This window comes from Orycteropus afer, unplaced genomic scaffold (genome assembly GCF_000298275.1).
Source record: "Orycteropus afer afer isolate SDZICR_OR568_19922 unplaced genomic scaffold, OryAfe1.0 scaffold00001, whole genome shotgun sequence".
Lineage (NCBI taxonomy): Eukaryota > Metazoa > Chordata > Mammalia > Tubulidentata > Orycteropodidae > Orycteropus > Orycteropus afer.
In genome coordinates, this window is record NW_006921588.1 from 15,544,682 (window position 1) to 15,563,926 (window position 19,245).

The window sequence follows — 19,245 nt, forward strand, 5'->3', positions numbered from 1 at the left end:
AAGTGTATGTGAACTGCTGTATGGAAAGTGAATTTGCTCTGTAAATTTTCACCCAAATCACAATAAAAAAAAAAAAAATTCAAGGTCAAAACTTTTATAGGACAGATAGCCAGTCTGGCCAGTGATGCAGGTCTCAAAAAAAAAAGAAAAAAAAAAAAAAAAACACTGCTGTCAAGTCGGATCCAACTCATAGCGACGACTCCTTGGGTTTCCGAGGAGGAATCGCTAGGGAAGTAGATTTAGATTGCCCAATCTAGGCCTGGAAATATGTAAAGTCAAGTCAAAGAATTTGGTTTGACTTAGACTATCAAGGATCTTGACTATTAAGCTTAGGAGTCTAAGAATTATTTTATAAGGAGCAGAAAGTGAACAAAGGTCCTACTTTAAAGTCCTACTTTAAAAAAGATGAGGCAAGGACCTGTAGATCTCAAATGCAAACACAAATTATACTACTTGATAGCAACTAATTGGTTTATCCTAATAGTTTAAAACAACGGCAATTTATGTGGCTTCTTTATAATTCAATGAGCCCAATTCCCAGACTTGTTGATAGTTTCTTCCCCCTCACCCCAAAAAACTCCCTGTTTGCTTGCCTATAGGATAGAATATAAGTCTTTCTTCCCAACCACAATGAAATGATTGATAAACATTCTTTGGATTTTTTTTGCTGTTGTTTCATTTTTGTTGTTGTTGTTTTACACTAACATTTTTGTTGTTGTTTTGCAATGACTCTGGGTAATAGAAGGAGCTCTGGTAGCGTAGTGGGTAAGCCATTTGGCTGCTAACCAGAAGGTTGGCAGTTCAAACCCACCAACAGTTCCATGGGAGGAAGATGAAACAATCTACTTCTGTAATGATTTACAGCTTTGGAAACCCATTGTGGGTCGCTATGAGTTGGAATAAGTTTGATGGCAGTGGGTTTTCTGGGTCCTATAGTTCTACAAGTTATGAAAGATGAAGGTGAGAATTACAATGGACAAATACTTGGTGTTGTCTTACAAATACATTGCTTTATCATGTTAGCTTCCTGCTGCCAAATGGTTGGTAGCAATCTAATGAGGATATTACTGTACTTGCAATTTGGATGTGGAGTTTTTAAAGCATGTAAATCTCTGCAGATGATAAGCGCATTAGTAAACAATGCTTTTAATTGCAATTTTTATCTTTCTTTTCTTTTAAATATCCTATTGTCGCTTTCTATCTTGGGCATTTTCTTTTTCACCTTCATCAAAACATTGAACAAACTATATTAACAAAAAGCCAAAATTCCAAAGGTATCTTCCTCATTATTACATAATGTTGTTGTTGTTGTCATGTGCCGTCGAGTCAAACCCGACTCATAGCGACCCCTCCTTAGGTTTCCGAGGCAGTATCACTACGGAAGTAGGATTGACCAACCTTCCTTTCGAGGAGTGGCTGGTGGGTTTGAACTGCCAGCCGTCTGGTTAGCAGGCAAGTGTCTTAGCCACTATGCTACCAGAGCTCCCTATGACATAATAGTGGCATTATTAATTAAATGTTACTCTGGTGGTTATATACGAATGATGTTTTATGTTGTTTTAATTTTTTGTTTTATTTTGTTTCAGGTTCAGTTTTCGTTTATTTCTTAGAATATAAGATTTAGAATAGGAAGTCATATTCCATTTATCTTTAACTTATTTTATGTCAAAAAGTTTCAATTTTATTTCATATCTTATTTTCTCCTAAGGAGTTTGATGCTAAAACCATTTGGATTTTTCACTGAAGTAAAATGTTTCTAGGCCCAAGAACAATGAGGTCAATTCCAAACTTTCACTGCTACACAGAAATATTGCATATTAAAAGGAAAAAACTCTTGATAGAAAATGGGCTGTGATATGTCTGCAGAAACTGCCAAGAAGAATGTCAAACTAAGTTAGACACGAGGAAATGGAGCTGGTAACTGAAATGAGCTCATTGTTACATTATATAACAGCAGTATGCCCACAATGATACATGTTAATAAGTACCCAGATAACAGAAATACATAAAACACAATCTTATCTGACTCAGTCAGAAAATAATAAAGCAGCTGGAATGTTGTAATGTGACGCCATATATATACACTTACAAATAATTCAATGGGGCCAGAGTGAGTTGTTTCTATGGTTTCCTTGTATAAAAAATAAGGGAAAGGAGGGAGAAGGTACAAGGTCCACTCTAAAATTATTTCTCTTGCAGTCATTAAGTTCTGTTTGCATAGACATTTTACGTGCACAATCAATCAAATGTATTTTGGGGTTAAGTTGTGTAATTTTAAATGCTTTTGACGTATGATGAACTGTTTGATTTTCAATATTGACCAGAAGGTTACTAACTATTCCCTGATAGCTTATTGCTTACAAAAGGAAATAGTTTAAGGAGAATTACTGGACAAAATATTTATTTTACAATGCAAAGGAAATTAAAAGAAAATCTAGTCTCTATTTAAACACTATTAAACGTAGAAGGAAAGTGTGTATCCATTCAGTGAGATACAGACTGCAATGATTTCACAATATTGAATTGAACCCTTGAACATCTATAGTTTAGTAAGAAAGGAACAAAGTTGATTAGCTATTCAACTTTCTAGCATCACCATTTTTCTCACATTGTAAAATCAGATTAAAATAATCTGAAACAGCAAAAAAATAAAATTGGTCATTAGACAAAATCTGTACAGGCCCTACACCCATTGCCATTAAGACAATTTTGACTCACAGTAACACTAGAATAGAACAGCCCCATAGGATTTCCAAGGCTATAATCTTTATAGAAACAGACTGCAGCACCTTTCTCCCACAGAGCAGCTGATGTGTTTGAACTGCTAATCTTTCAGTTAGCATTTGAGAACTTTAACCACTGTGCCACTAGGGCTCCTTTCAGGCTCTGTAGTATACTCTAAAACACAGGAAGTTCTCAGGTCATCTTCATGCACACTTTTCTATGCATCTGCAGTCATTAATTGCCTGTGATACTTAATCAGAGCATGCATATAGTAAAACAATGAAACAATCACATCAAGTCCACTAGTACTAAGACTTTTCCTTTCTGAGATAATTCCAAATTTTTTTCATCCCGTCTACTGTGTTACAAAGGCCACTTTAAATTATGTCCATTCATATTTAATATAGGAGTTCATGATGATTGATTATTCACCAGCATTTGTAGGTAGCTGTGTGATAGTTAAAGTTATGTATCAATTTGACTGGCCCTGATTTTGAGTAGCTGGGCAGCTGGATATAGTTCCTCCCCATGATGAGACCAGTTATCAGCTCCATGGTGGAATCTACTGTGAGCAGCTGAGTAGCTGCTTTAGGGATGTGATCTGCTTCCAGTCTATAAAAAGCAGCTTTGAGCAAAGTCTCTGAGCTACTTGGCACATTTGGATCCTCCATTTGGCTGAATCATCAGTGAGTGGTCTGCCAATCTTGAAACTGTTTCTAGACTTTAACTAGTGGCCTGCTATGTTGTTTGATAATTTTGGGACTGTGCCATTCTACTTGTTGACCTAGGGTTTGTCAGCCTCAGCAGCCAGCAGCTGTCTAAGTTAAGAAATGTCTGCAGTTTTATTGGGCTGGGAGCAAGAGGCAGAGTTGAAACCCAAGGTTGAGGGGCCTTCCCCCACTCCCTAGAGCTGGCACTTTGAACTGGGACTTCTAGCCTCCTAAACTATAAGAGAATAAATCCCTGCTTGTTAATGCTTTACATTTGTGGTATGTCTGTAATCGCAGCACTAGAGAACCAAAACAGTAGTTGTGAAATATGAAAACAAGGATAAAACTTGTGGAATAATTAGGTTGATATTTTCTATTTCTGTTTTCCTTCCATAGTAAGAGATCCTCCTAGTTACTTCTTCAGAGTTCTGCAGAGCCATGTTCTGTAGCTCTGCTACTCAAAGAGGGCTTGTTGTTGTTGTTGTTGTTGTTATGTGCCGTCAAGTCAGACCCGACTCATAGTGACCCCTCCTTGGGTTTCCGAGGCAGTATCACTACAGAAGTAGATTGCCCCATCTTCCTTCTGAGGGCTTAACTAAAGTTATATTCAGAAAAGGGCCTTCCATATACATGGAAGGGCTTCTTGACTGAAATCTTTCTTCTGACCCACATCAGAATTTACCAATTCTGGGTGTTACTTGGTGACAGAAAGTAATCTGATGAATCAGTTGGAGCACCTATGTTATTGAATTTCAGTAACTTATTCCTTCTTCTGGAGCAAAGCCTTACAGCTAGAGTGGTTTGGGAACATTACGTGGAGGAAGGAGGATTTGATCTGAGTTTGGGAGGGTAAGAACATCAGGAGATGGAAGGGAAGATGTGCACAGATTGGTTATGTGTTGGGTCAACTAAAGTTCAAATGTAAATTGTTAGCCTTCCAGCTTATGATATTTTAACTCAGGACAATGAATTTCTTAATAAATGTGGATGTATGAGTAGGCAAACAGATGAATAAATAACCATGTCATACTATAACAATGGAATGATGGGTGATACATGTTTTTTCTATTTTGTTATTGGCTTTTCTGTTATTTAATAATAAGCTTACATTGCTTATGTAATTTTTAAAAAATCCATTACTTATTAACAACTCTAATGAAGTCCTCTTCATTAATATCAAAGAAAATAAAAAGGTGTAGAATTACTACACCAAAATAAACTCAAATTGTAATAGAGAGAGAAGCACACCCTCAGATAGCACATGAAATAGATCCTTACCTGAGCAAATTACAATGCAGAATATGGTTTCATTTACTTCCATGAGGAAGACAGAATGAAATGACCAAGAGTATGAGGCTGGTTTTATTATTATCATTGCTATTATTATTAATAATAAAAGAATGTTCTTATTGTAGTAGGAAGTGCATTGAATCGGACACAAAAGAACCTATTTGAATTTCAGACCTATTAACTTACTAGCTTTATTTTAAGCAGCTCATCTTTCACCACCCCTTTATAAAATGAAGGTTATAATATTGATCATTCAGACTTGTTGAGGAGATATATTATAGGTGAGATAGATTTTCAAACAATAAAACCACTAAAAATAAGCTATATCACTGTTGTTGTTGTTGTTAGGTGCCATCGAGTAGTCTCTGACTCATAGCGACCCTATGTACAGCATAACAGAACACCGCCTTGTCCCTTGCCACCTCCATGATCCCTGTATACCTGACCCCATCGCTGCAGCCACTGTGTCAGTCCTTCTCGTTGAGGGCCTTCCCCTCCTTCGTTGACCCTCCACCCTACCAAGCATGACATCCTTCTCCAGGAAATGGTCCCTTCTGACAACATGACCAAAGTAGGGGAGATGAAGGCTGGCCATTCTCGCTTCCAAGGAGCATTCCTGCTGCACTTCCTCCAGGAACAGATTTGTTAGTTCTTTTAGCAGTCCATGGTACTTTCAGCATTCTTCGCCAACACCACAACTCAAAAGAATCAACTCTTCTTCCGTCTTCCTTATTCATTGTACAGCTCTCACATGCTATGAGGCGATTGAAAATACCATGGCTATGTCACTACTGTCCCTTTAAATTTGCCTTTGACTTTAGATGTCTTTTTCTTTTAAAATTATTTTATTTCATTTGCAGCTTAGAGGGTTATTTTGTTTTGTGTTCTATATTTGCTTCAAAATATATTTTGAAAATGCTCCTTAAAATATAACAGTTTATATAAACAGTACAGCTGGTGTTTGCCTTGGACTCCACCAATGGCTGTGTACTGTAGGGTTAGGGTGTAAGAATATCTTCTGCTACCATCTCCAGGCCTATAAGTAAAAGGGTTCCCTTTACTGACTGAGTAAGAAGAAGAAATTCTGGGCTATTCACCAAGTGAAATTACCTGTGGTAGAATTTGAGATGGACTCTTTTAGCTCAGTCCTTCTTGGTTTTTCATTTCACTACAAGGTGATGGTGAGCAAGTCTCTGGCATAATTTCTCTAAACCTTAATCATTGGGACAAGTGGGCATTGGGATCCATGAAAAGAGAGAACAGAATCCTTAGAATTCTTGGAAAGGCAAGTATAACCTGGACCTGCTGTTTGATCTGAAATCCCTACACATTTTTTAAAAAATTATTTTCAATAGGAAGTTTCCTGAGTTCTGCCCTGTGAGCTGTTAGGAAATTGAAAAAAAAAAAAAAAAATATATATATATATATATATAAAGTGGTAATGTTAAACATAACCTACCATCATCATATTTCTTTCATCTGTTCCTTTCTTTGAATCAAATCTCAACTGTAGTGCAATCATCTACAGTTTGAGTTATAAAGATTTCATAAAATATGGAGGACCTGACTGTCTTATTTAAAGGAAAAAATGGGAATGGTGTGGAGAGTGTGATGAAACATACAAGCTCTTTGGGAGAAGACCTCATGTGCCTTATCATAGTTAATTAAAAACTCAGGCAAGTAAATTATAGGATACAGATTAGTGCTCATGACAAGTCAATTATGAAAAGTGAAACTACCATGGTCAATAATTCGTCATATAATTATGTATGCCTAAAGTCTATCACGCAAACCAGAGTGGAAAAAGAACAAAACTAGAATGAACAGAGCTACTATAGTACAACATCTCACTTGATTCTAGCAACACAAGCACTATTGGGGTTATTATGACCTGTGTGTCATAGAGAAAGAAATTAAGACTCAGTGATTCGCAGTTATGCCATGATTTGAATTCAGGTTCACTGATTCTAAGGTTAGGCCTCTTAGCACTATACAAAACCTATGTTAAAGGCACAGAAAACCAGGTAAGAAGTTATTGTATGATGTTAAGAAAATGTATTAAGTGCCTTATGCTGAGCAGAGGCAATGAAAATATACAAGGACAGATTCAACCCATAGAGTATAGTCAGAAGATTTAGAGGCAAAGGAGAGATAAAAGTCAGAGATGATTCTAAAATTATGTGGTTCAGTAATTAGAAATATGAGTATGGTATTAACAGAAATCTTGAGGTCAAGAGGTAAAGGTGATATCAAAGATCGACAATTCATTTCTCTAGAACTTGACTTTTGGGTTCTAGCAGGAGGAGCTCACTTCCTATATCTAATTATAATGCTTCTCATTGTGTCTATGAACCATGAAAAATAGCCATATACACCTACAAATATGAGAAGATAATCCTAAAGCAGCTAATATTCAGCAAACATAATTTACTTTTAAAAAATACTTTTCTGACTTTTTGTTTCAAACCACCAACCACTCCTGGGAAAGAAGGTTGGGCAATCTACTTCCATACAGATACCACCTTGCAAACCCAAGGAAGGGTCACTATGAGTCGAATCTGATTCAACGGCAGTGAATTTGGGGTTTTTTGTTTGTTTGTTTGTTTGTTAAGAAATGGGAAAAATATTACCATTTGAGTTCATGCCAGTAAAATTTGGTGTTTTGTTTTGTTTTTTTTTTAATTTGCAGTTTTTCAAATAATGTTATTTTTTATCCACTGGTTATGCATTCAGTTTTATTTTTAAAAGCAAGTCAATATGTATTTGAATGTAAAGACTATGATTTTGAAAATTGTTTCCGTAATCATAGGAAATCATTCCTGGAGAATTTTTTTTTTTTACAAAAGCATTATAAACTCCTTAGCATTTTTAGTTCACAAAGTATTTTTTCTTCAGCTTCACTGCCAAGGTTGAACTGCAATTGTATTCTAATCAGACTGTCAATATATGTTCCTTTGATGATGTAGATATTGGCAACTTTTTTCACAAATAGCTTTGTTATGCACTATAATTGTCACTATGTCAAATTTCCCTAAATGAAGGCATTGAGTTACATTCAAAGATAATACTCAACTTACAGCACAAAGAAGATCCACACACAGGGACGTGTTTCTAACGATGGGTTGGTGACTCTTGAAATACTGGGAAAGATCCAGAGAGCATGGAGAGAATACGGTGCACTGTGTGGAGAAGGCACTAATCTTTGCAATTCCAGGACACACCTCTCCCTCACTGTGGGCTTGCGCAGGTCCCTGTTGAGCCACAGATAGGCTACTTTTCCAAAGTGTCAGAGATCTGTGTTACTTATCACCAGAGGACCTGGATTTTAGAAGAGTATTAAAGACAGAAGATGAGAATCCCTGGGTGGTGGAAATGGTTAACATACTTGAAAGTATGGGAGTTCAATTCCACCCAGAGGTCTCTGAGAAGAAAGACATGGCCATCTTCTTCCTAACAAATCAGAAACTGAAAACTCTAAGAAGCACTGTTCTACTGTGACAAACACGGGGCTGCCATGAGACAGAATCAGTTCAACAGCAACTGGATCAAGGATAGAAGATAGTGTATAATGAGAGCAGTAGCAACATCTTCAAGTGGTAGAATTTCAGATGCTATAGAAACTGAGTTGGGGAGATAATTACCAGCATCTCTAAAATCTTACCCCAGTGCTTTGTTGTTATTAGTGTAATTTTGTGTATCCCGAAGAACAATGACATATTACCCTTCATTACCTAGACCATATGTTTCTAGGGGATTTAGAACAAGGATTCAATAAATGCACTGACTTGAATGAATTTATAAATCAATAAATAGCTTTAAGAGTTGGGATTTGGAGGAGAATACTGGAATAATATAGCCAGACAATGGGTTGTATTAGCCAAAGAAAGCTTTTGAGACTTAACTGATATCAATGCTACAATTTAAACAAGAGAAATTGATGAAAAAGATGAAGATTAATATATTCAAATGAATTAGTCTAGACTAAGTCTTAAGAGATAGCAAAGAATAATATCTTCAATGAACCAAAGAAAGAAAGGTTAGCCAGAATAGAATTTAGGAACAGTCACATGGAAAGAAATGAGAAACAAAGGTGATCAGATGAGTGTTTGCTGAATAAATATTTCTAAAGAATTTTTATACTTAATATTCAACCCTCTTTCTTTCCACATACAATTAGAATATGAACTTTATTTTCAGTAAATTAAAAAGCTGCCCAAAATATCTTTATCAACTGCAATAATTTTTTAATAACATTATGTACATCAGTAGTATGTTTATTTTAAAGATAATTCAGAAAGACTCTTATTTTATGAAAACTTTATTTGTAGAAAAGACATACTCAGTTGAACTAATCTGGGACAAATAACAATTGAAAACAGCTCATGGGCAATCAATGCACATTTTTATCCTGATAATAAGTACCATTCACCTTTTTTTCTTATCAAATTCCTCTTTCTCTTGGGGACAGTATTGGCGTAGTGCCTAAGGCATTGGACTGCTAAGCAGAAGGCTGGTGATTCAAACCCACCAGCCACTCCTTGGAGAGAAGCTTGGGCAATCTACTTCTGCAGTGATACCACCTCAGAAACCCAAGGAGGGGTTGCTATGAGTCTGAATCCACTGGACGGCAATGGGTTTGGCTGTTTTTGTTTTTTGTTTGTTTGTTTGTTTGTTTTAAATGCAGTTAGAATTGGAAAAGAGCCAGACAATCTTGACAAGAAATATGAACTTTAAAAGAATTCAAGCTTTTCTCCACATGGGTAAAAGATGCAAGGAAGCCATGTCTTCGATATCTATTTGTGCTAGTCATTGTCATCCACCTCAATATCCTATTTAAGAAAGAAAGAAACTGAGCCCAGAGAAGTTACATACACATCCAATCTCTCACCATAGTAACTGGCAAAGTTGGAATTCAAGCCCAGGTCTTACGCCAAAGCCAATGATTTGCCTCCTACAAACACTGTCTCTCTACATCATTCAAACGTATTTTAGAGGTATTTTCATCTACTGTTCCCCACAAGTAGGGAAACAGAAGCCAAGAAAGATGAAGAGATTTGACACTACCAGAATTCTGTCATATATCAGTTAAAGTATTTCTAATTTTTCAAATGAACATAAACAGGTAAATAGCATATTCAGTATACACTATTACTCAAAATGAAAAAGTAGCCATCTTGCTGAAATAGATATTTCATATTTCAGTTATGTGATTTGCCCTTTCTTTTTCCTGTTATCTAATTTGAAGATTACACTAGTTCCTTTGAATCCTTGAACAGTAGAGCCAATTTTGGCATAAATAAGAATAGGAATCTCTTGTTTGGCCCACAATTATACCAAGTGATTGGGCTATTGGACTGTACATACTGAAGAGTTATGGGGAAATAAATCAATTGTACAGTATATAAGTCTCTGAATGCCATATACATCACTGTCTTTAAATCATTCAATATGGTATAGCACTCAATAACTCACAGAAATAAATGCTGAGGAGAAAAAATGGGCTTTTCTGACAATTCTTTGAAATTGATACCAGTTAACTCTTGAATTATCTTCAAACATTGGACCTTTTTGGTTTGGTTTTGTACTGTCACTAATACTGATTGGGCAAAATAAAAGCTAAGCAATTACCAAGGATTATCGATCAGAATGGATTACAACCACAATCCCAAAGATGACTTAGAATGAAACAACTGCATGGTGCAGTACAGATTTTAGTTGAACACATTTGATTAAAGGTAACTAGAGGTTACAAGGTGAGCTCTGGTAGCGTCGTGCCTAAGGCACTTGACTGCTAACCAAAAGGCTGAAGGTTCAAACCCACCAGCCACTCCTCGGAAGGAAGATGGGGCAATCTACTTCCGTAGTGATACTGCCTTGGAAACCCAAGGAGAGGTCGCTATGAGTCAGGTCCGACTTGACAGCACATAACAACAACAACAGAGGTTACAAGCAAGGAATTCTGGTGGTGTAATGGTTAAGGTATTTGGCTGCTAACCAAAAGGTCAGTGGGTCAAATCTACCAGCTGCTCCACAGAAGAAAGATAAGTCAGTCTGCTTCTGTAAAGGTTTATAGCCTTATAAACCCAATGAGGGCTGCTATGCGTCAGAATTGACTCCATGGCAGTGAGTGTTTGTTTGTTTTGAGATGCTACAGGTACAGAGTCAGGGCCTGACTATAGCTTACTCATCCTTAAAAGACCCAGGAAAATCCTTAATGTGACCCCTATAACCCCCAGTACAGGTGCCCATCTGCCTTTTGACCCCCCAGTTGTTATTTTGTAAAGTAGAATGAAGAGAGTTTTGCACACGTATGTCATAGCACTGGAAATAATGTTGCCGACCCTGCAAAACCTCACATTATCTTAGAAGCAGGAAAACATCATCAGAAATCACTGGATCCCTCTATGTTTTGAATAATTCGGTCTACTTCTAGTATTATGCTCTAGCTAATATCCAATGCCTCAGAATTATAACCCAGGGCCTTCAAAATTCCACTGGTTAACTTAGTTCCAAAGTCCTGAAGTGCATGACTCATTTACAAAGTCATACACTACATGCAGAATTGACTATGGCTTCTTTTTTCAGTGTGTGGAGCTGAATGGCCCAATTAAATAGTAATCTCAGTTCTTTTAGTGATGAGATTTAGTATCGAGATTGAAAGGAAATAGTGTAAAATTTAATTCATATCCATAACATCTGATATTAACTAATTTTTAGGATTCTGAGGCATGTACAAAAAAATGGTTTTTTTAAATAACCAATTTCTAGGTATATTTGAAGTTAAAGGAGTCAAAGAGAAAGTCAATCTCTTCTAAATTCACCTATGACAGAAAGTTCAAACACTATCCTCAGAAAATCATCTTATATTATGTTTGTGGTCCCACTTTTTAGATGTACGACAAGCTTCTAAATGATGCCAAAACTCCTGGGTACTTACCCACATCTTCATTTTGCTCCAAGACTCTTACAGCTCACTCATGCTTAATAGGCATCAGGTCCATTAAATTTAATTGTAACCATATTGCCTCTGCTTTCCTTTTTTTTTTTTTTAATTTACAGTAAGTGGAGAAGAATGGACGCCACAAGCTTTAATATTTAGAATGCCTGGTCTAAACCGGCTTTTTACTGGAAGATTGTACCCAATTCCAGGCTCCAAAGATTAAAGATAGGAGAATTTAGATAGAGTTCATTAAGGCCCTTCTGGGGGACTGAGAATATTCAATCCAGAAAAGAAAATAAACAATGCGTTTATGTATTTATTTTTTTGACAATGCTTTTATGTATTTAAAAGGTAAATACATAAACCTTTATTGGAGAGAGTACATGAAGAGTTATTTTAGAATAAAGTGGACAATACCTCAAGTTTGGTGTAAAGAACTATATTTTCTAATATCTAGAATTATTAGACCTGCGATTGAAAATAGGTATAATTATGGATTCTTCTCTGAGATACAAAAACAGAGCAAGCCTCAGGGGCATGGGTTGGTTTAGGTACTTCTTTCATGAAAATGTGTCGATGGGCTAGGTGTTTTTTGAAATATTTTTCCAATTCTAGGTTTCTAATACTGGTAGCCAAATATGCAGTCTTAACATATTCCACCTTGAGACAAGTCATGTTTAAATCTCTAAATGTGATGGAATAAATTGTGGAGAGTGACATTATCATTTGTTTCTACATAAAGATTTTATGTATAAGCAACCTTCTAAATAAAAATATGGAACCAAACCAGTTAACTACAGATTACACAAGAGCAAAATACAATGATATTATACTGCCTAGCTTCATCATAAATAGACCCATAATCAGAACAGGAACTGAAAATACAGAAAGATAAGCAGTTTGCTACCAGGTCACTCATATTGGCAGCCTCCAACAACATTTGAAAAAAAGATGAAATTTGTCTTAGATGCCTCTCTACACCCATATCCCAGACATCCAGTATCTTTTTTTACTGCTGCCTGGTTGTTTGGAGTCAATCCCAAAAGCAAGCACGTGAGTTTTCCTCTCTCTAACATAAAGTCACACCCTCTGCTATTGTTTTGGTTACCTAGTGCCACTCTGACAAGAATACCACAAATGGGATGGCTTTAACAAACAGTTTATTCTCTTACATTTTGGAGGCTTTAAGTCTGAGTTCAAAGTGCCAGGCTCTCAGGGCTGGGTGAAAGCCCCTGAACCTTGGGCTTTAGCTCTGCCTCCTGCTCCCAGCCCACTGGAGCTAGAGGTTTTTCTTCACTCAGGTGCTGGATGCTGAGACTGGCAAGCCCAAGGTTGACAAGTAAAAAGGCACAGTCCTGATGTCACCAAACCACACAGCAGACCATTACTTCAAGTCCATTGAAAATCCCAAGGTCAGCAAAGCTTGGCAGACTGCTGAACAAGGACTCAGCTACATGCAGGGTCCAAGTGTGCCATAAGCTAGAGACCATTCCCCAAGGCTTCTCCTTATACACATGAAGCAGACCACATCCCTAAAGCAGCTACTCAGCTGCTCACAGTAGATTCCACCATGGAGCTGATTACCAGTCTCGTCATGGGGAATACTACATCCAGCTCCCCAGCCACTCAACCAGGCCCAGCCAAGTTGACATACAAACTTAACCAGCACAGCCATTGAACTTTCCCAGGTCTGACACCTTCAATTCAAAAAATGTTAATTCTGTTACCCATTCTTTCAAAGTGAAACTGATTAACTAACCCATGTCAGAAGATGACATATCCTTAACAGATTACTTATCTATTTCTGTAGTGCTTCTACTGCTGGAAATTCTTGGTCATTTGCTAGAATGATGGAACATCTTATTGCCTGTAGAAATCTACCTAAAGCTGCCTAACTCATTTATATATTTAGATCAAACAGATGAATTAGCAAACAAGAAAAATCTGAATTTATATATTGAAATATCTTTCTATTCCCCTGCACCAAATATAAACAGAATTCATACATTCTTCTAAATCTACAGTTCATTCATTCATTCAGATACTCTTTACAATTGACTATTTCTACAAACTTCTGAAAAAGGGGAAAAAGGAACTGTGTCTAATTCATTTAACAATGATTGCAACACACTCTTCTTATCATAGGAATTGGAAGGCTTTGTTACTTATGTCTCTATAATGGAAAATTTAATTTCCTCTGCTTCATTAACCAACAATAAGAAAGATTTGCAGGGATTTGAATTTTAAACAGCATTAAAGACAGGTGATTCCTAGAACACTCAATTTGTCTGCTAGGCAATATCGGTGAATTGAAAAGATTCATTTCGTTTCATCATTATTTAAAACTGCACATAATTTTTGTTTGTTAAAGAGCCCAATGGTTTTGAGGGCTACAAGAAATAATTGTTTAAAAAAGGTCATTTAACATGTACATGATTTTATTGTTATCATTATGTTTTAGTTTGAAAGGAGATGTTCAAATAGCATTTAGAGCAAACAAAATTATTGATAAGGCAAAACTATTTAGTAAAGGTGAGATTATGAAGTTCTGTTCACCTTATTACTTAACTCTTAAATATCATGTGCAAATGTTGTATTCCAAAATACAGCCTTTAATAACATCTAACATTTATGTTGCATACTGCAATCTTAAGGTTTGTTCACCTTAACTCTTATCATTATGACCATTAGGTAGAAAAGAGGGACATTTTATAGATAAGAAAATAAAGTTTAGATATGAAGTTACTTAGCCAAGACCATGGCTAATAAAGATCAGGTTTGCTTTGGTTTGTTGTTTTCTTGTTATTGCTTGTTGTTTCTTTATATTTTTAGAGTTCTTTCCCTAGTAATCACAGTACTAGATTATTTTTACAGGAGCTCTGGTGGTGTAGTGCTTAAGGCATTTGGCTGCTAACCAAAAGGTCAGTGGTTCGAACCCACCAGCTGCTCCTTGTAAGAAAGATAAAGCAGTCTGAAAACTGCCATCTTGAGTTTCCATCTTGGAAACTCAATGGGGGTCGCTAGGAGTCAGAATTGATTCGATGGCAGTGAGTTTGGTTTTGGTGAGAGATCATTTTTACAGGGAAAGCTGTAAGCCTTTGATTTTTTGCCATGAGAACATATAACTAGTGCAAAATCTCTGCCATACACCTCAATACACAGCTAAAGGCTGATTGTTCCTTCTAAACTTTTCTAGTTTCCACAAAGAAGGATGAAAATTGCAAGGAGATGGATTACTAAAATGGTGTAGTTTTCTGTGAGATGCTATTTGCATCTAAGTTCTGTCCAACAGTGCTTATAAATAGAAGAATGGTGTCAATTTGGGGAACAGGACAATGCCATCTTGTGATTGGGAAGCCTGTTAAGAAGAAGCCTTCATTCCCATGGGTATTTAAATATAATTAAATATAATTGGTAATCTACCAAGCTATGTGGTTCAGACTAAGGGTCTATTTAAAGTTTGAATTTGCTTGTCTGCAGGGCCTTGGAGGTCACATTTGCAGAGTCCTCCCTAGGTAATGCAAAGCCAAACTTTCAGGTTCACTTCATGCTCTAGAAAATGCACGTGCTTTGGAATCAGAATTACACTGCGATCTTTTACTTCTAGGAGAAAACGTTCATAAAGATCACTTCAGCTCTCTAATACTTACCTTAACTGTAAGATGCACATATTTGACATTCAAGAAACAGAAGTTACTATTTCTTTAGTTCAAACGAGAGCCACAGAGATCACTTCCATGACTTCATTATGTTCAGACAGTAACGATGCCCTCAGAGCTCTGAAAGCTGTTCTTTGGTAGAAGAAAGCCATCGTCTGGGACACCTGGGAATCAAGCCTAGCGATAGGCTTCAAACTTGGGAGATAAGTTATAGGACATTGTGGAAAAGTCTACCGCTGTGAGCAAGCACTGACGGAAAATTACTATAAAATTACCTCAAAGCTGAGAAAATTTGTAGTCATTATGAATTTTTAGTTCTATTTATTTGTAAACTATAAGGACATCCATTTGCACCTCTTATAAACTCGACATATGTAACTTAACATTTATTTAGAGAAGTAATATCTTTGAAAATGATTTTAAAATGCAATGTGTGTGTGGTGTTGTTTGCCGTAGAGTCGGCCCCGACTCATAGTGACCCCTCCTTGGGTTTCCGACGCAGTATCACTACGGAAGTAGGATTGCCCAACCTTCCTTCCGAGGAGTGGCTGGTGTATTTGAACCGCCAGCCGTCTGGTTAGCAGGCAAGTGTCTTAGCCACTATGCTACCAGAGCTCCTTTAAAAATGTAGAGTCAAGTTATAATTCTTTGTTTTCAACAGGAATGAATTAGCTTACATGTTTCTCATCACCTGATTGTTGTCCTGTGTTTAAGCAAAATGATGAATATTCTGTTAAGATTTTGCTTTCTTCCCATATGTGCACTTCGTTAAGCTAAGTTACCTTTAGGTTAATGGTAACTAAAAAAGTCAAGCACTACTTTGCCCTGGAATTCTTAAAACTGAAAATTCACTAGAGCCTATAATTAGGTTTTTAGTATTTCCATTATTCAGACTCTTTTTGTGCACCATTATTGTTTGTACTTGCAAAAAAAAAAAAAAAATCCAACACCAAGTTCTGCAGTTCCAGGTTAATGCCATGACCTTTACTGTCCTACTCAGATTTCTAGAAGCAGCACTTAAATGTGAGATGATATTCACTCCACTCGATAAGTAAATAATGTTTGTGTATTAGAGATCATAGTCCTTTATCAAGAATAATAATGCAGCCTTACTTTTTACAGGAAATGGAAAATAAAACCTCAACAAATGGATGCAAGCTTTTGGAATGGCTCTCAAAGGGTAATGTGAAAATCGATCTGGTTACTTCTCAATTGCATTATTCAGAGATGACATCAGCACAGAAGCTATAGCCAAGGCTGGCTCCTTGCCCACCCCATGACAACCTTTCATAAATAAAAAACATACTCTGTAAAGATATAAGCATCTCTAGGGCTGTAATTTGAACTTTGAAACCTAATTAAACAACTTTCCACCAGCCTCATTAATAAGCACTGAACCATATTCCATACAAACACCTGAATACATGACAGCAATGCTAACAAAACATTTCATAGCACTTCATCCCTGTGTCATTCTAGAGGAAAAGCAGACTTGGCGCTGAGATAGTTCCTACAATATTTCTCTTTGGTTTTGTTTACAACCTGTTTTGTAGTTAAGCTTGTCAGATTATTGCTAACTAAAATCCTGAGTTGAAACCTCTTGGCAGGCATGCTCTTTGATGTTCTTAAAACAATTCTATTCTGTTCCATAAATGTCATGACATCATGCTTCTTTACCTGGGGTGTTATGTTCATTGAGAATCACAAGTGATGCTGGTGTGGGTCTTCTTTTCCTGATCTGTGAACAACAAAGGCCCAGCTAATATCAGTGAGAATCAGACACTGCCCCCAGGTTACTCTACAGATTGCAAAATGGCCCTATCCAAATTTTTTCTCAACATGTAAAAGCAGACATCTGAAGGACACACAGTTGGTGATCATGAATTCTATTTTAAAATAATAGAAAGACTGACAATAGAACTGTCATGTATTAGTATCCCCTTTCTTTGACTATACTGCTGTAATCTCCACCGAAAAGAAATAGCTGTAGAATGCAGCTGAAGGCATGGGAATGACTTGCTCATTTTAGTGCCTCTCTGGGAGCCCCATAATTTTGGACATGCTTTCAAGATCCATTACCCTTATTTGTAAACATGGTAAGAGAAGATTAGAAAATTCAGATATTTAGCAATTACCATTACTAAAGTTAATAGAATAAATTTTTTATTTTAATTTGTATTAGCTTTTTAAATTTTCTAGTATAATATTTAAACAAATCAACGAAGAATGGATATGTATCTTTTGAGAATATCTGATTTCTTAAAACTAAGAGGTTTGTTATATATGTGTGGGTTTTCGCACTGTGAGAATTATAGGAGAATATTATGATTAGACTCCTTCATGTATCCCTGATTCCATGAATATGTTTGTTCACAGGTAAAATTCAAAAATACAGGTCAATAGAATAAAGGATAAAATTTTACCAAAGACATTTGACCAGAATAGAATCTATGCTTCATTCAGCATAGAGACATAGTCAAGATATTATTTATCTGACCTGAGTCTGAGTGAATGTACTTCAAATTATCAATATATTCCCAAAAGTTATGAGTCTTAGATTTAATAATTATTTTTTAAGTCCTTGTACTAAATATTTTGAAAAAGAATCAGAGGTAATTTGAGTTTTAAGAAATCAATGAATTAGGTTGGTGACTCTGTAAGTTTCTTTGCATTTGCCTTCCCACAATTGTAGTCATACCACAAATGGTCTTTTAAGTGGTACCATTGCATCAAGAGTCTAAGTAAATCTGAATACAAAAGGTGATGCAGGTGTAAACCAATGTCACACATTCTTTCTACTATTAGATAGATGGCAAGATATTCTATTAGATGGCAAGAGAGAGAGCAACTGAAAGAGGTACAGATATATAGATATATTAGACATGGAAAAAGAATCCAGGAAATGTCAAAATAATATTTATAATCTTTGAATAAAATGTTTTTTAATTTAAAATATGCCTTTAAACCCTATCTATCATATTATATATTCTTAAAAGTTATTAGTGCTTTGGATCCATAATTTAAAAAAGCATTAAAATAAAATATTAAGTAAGTCTATAATCTGGAATTATTCCAGCATTTAGTGCATTTACTGCTAAATCAATCTTTTTGTTCTATAAATAATGAAATAAAAGGTTGCTGATTTTGTTAGATTATTTTAAAAGTTGTTCTAAATGCTACACCTGTTATTTTAATGGTCTGAACAATTTTTGATCCAAATCTGAATTGCTAATATAACAATTTTTCTCTAATAGGTGCTAATTTAGTATCAATGGAAGGGAAATGCCTTTTAGTCAGTAATTTTCCCAATGCAACTCAAGTACCAGTGTGTAGGGAAAACAGCCTATTTCTCATTCACGTATCCTGAAAGTCACAAAATTAGGCATATTCAAGAGGTAGAGAACCTTTCCATCGACAGGAACGTATTCTGTATTAATTTATATTTGGGAACTGGTCCCCACCCAATGTCACTTACCTGCTCCGCTGCTTCGGGTGCAATCTGACTCTGGAATAAAGGCACAGCAAATTGTATCTTTTTGGGACTGTTGGGCTCCATGATAATGATGGGAATTAGTCAGAGACGAGAAGATAAGCCTGAATAGTGTCTGGGATGCTGCGTCAGGCACACTCCACCAGGCCCCACAGTGTGCTTCCTGATAAATAGCTGTAATCCCAGAGTGAATGAAGGGTGCCCGAGGTCTCAGTAACTCCTTCCACATCCACAGTGATGCCCAACTGGCTTGTTCCCCCACCAATCCCTTGGATCCTCTCAGCACAATACAGAAAGGAACAATAAGCTAATTGTGCGCCTCTTCACTTATACACATGCCAAGCATTCACTCAGCAGCTAATTGAAAATGCAATGCTAGCCTTGAAGGACCTACTGCCCTGGGAATTGAAAGAAAGGCTCTATCCACCGTAC

At 36.4% G+C, this 19,245-nt stretch overlaps 1 protein-coding gene across 1 annotated transcript in view; it reads right to left on the bottom strand.

Annotated features, from left to right (window-relative positions):
- The window catches only part of PPP1R1C (protein phosphatase 1 regulatory inhibitor subunit 1C), a 187,534-nt gene extending 168,655 nt beyond the window's left edge, over positions 1-18,879 (bottom strand). Inside the window, exons 1-2 of the mRNA XM_042781042.1 lie at positions 18,799-18,879; positions 17,001-17,061 (exon numbers count right to left, since the gene is read on the bottom strand). Coding sequence (XP_042636976.1) covers positions 17,001-17,061; positions 18,799-18,879 — 142 coding nt within the window. The remainder of the gene's footprint in view (positions 1-17,000; positions 17,062-18,798) is intronic.
- Positions 18,880-19,245: the final 366 nt, after the last annotated feature.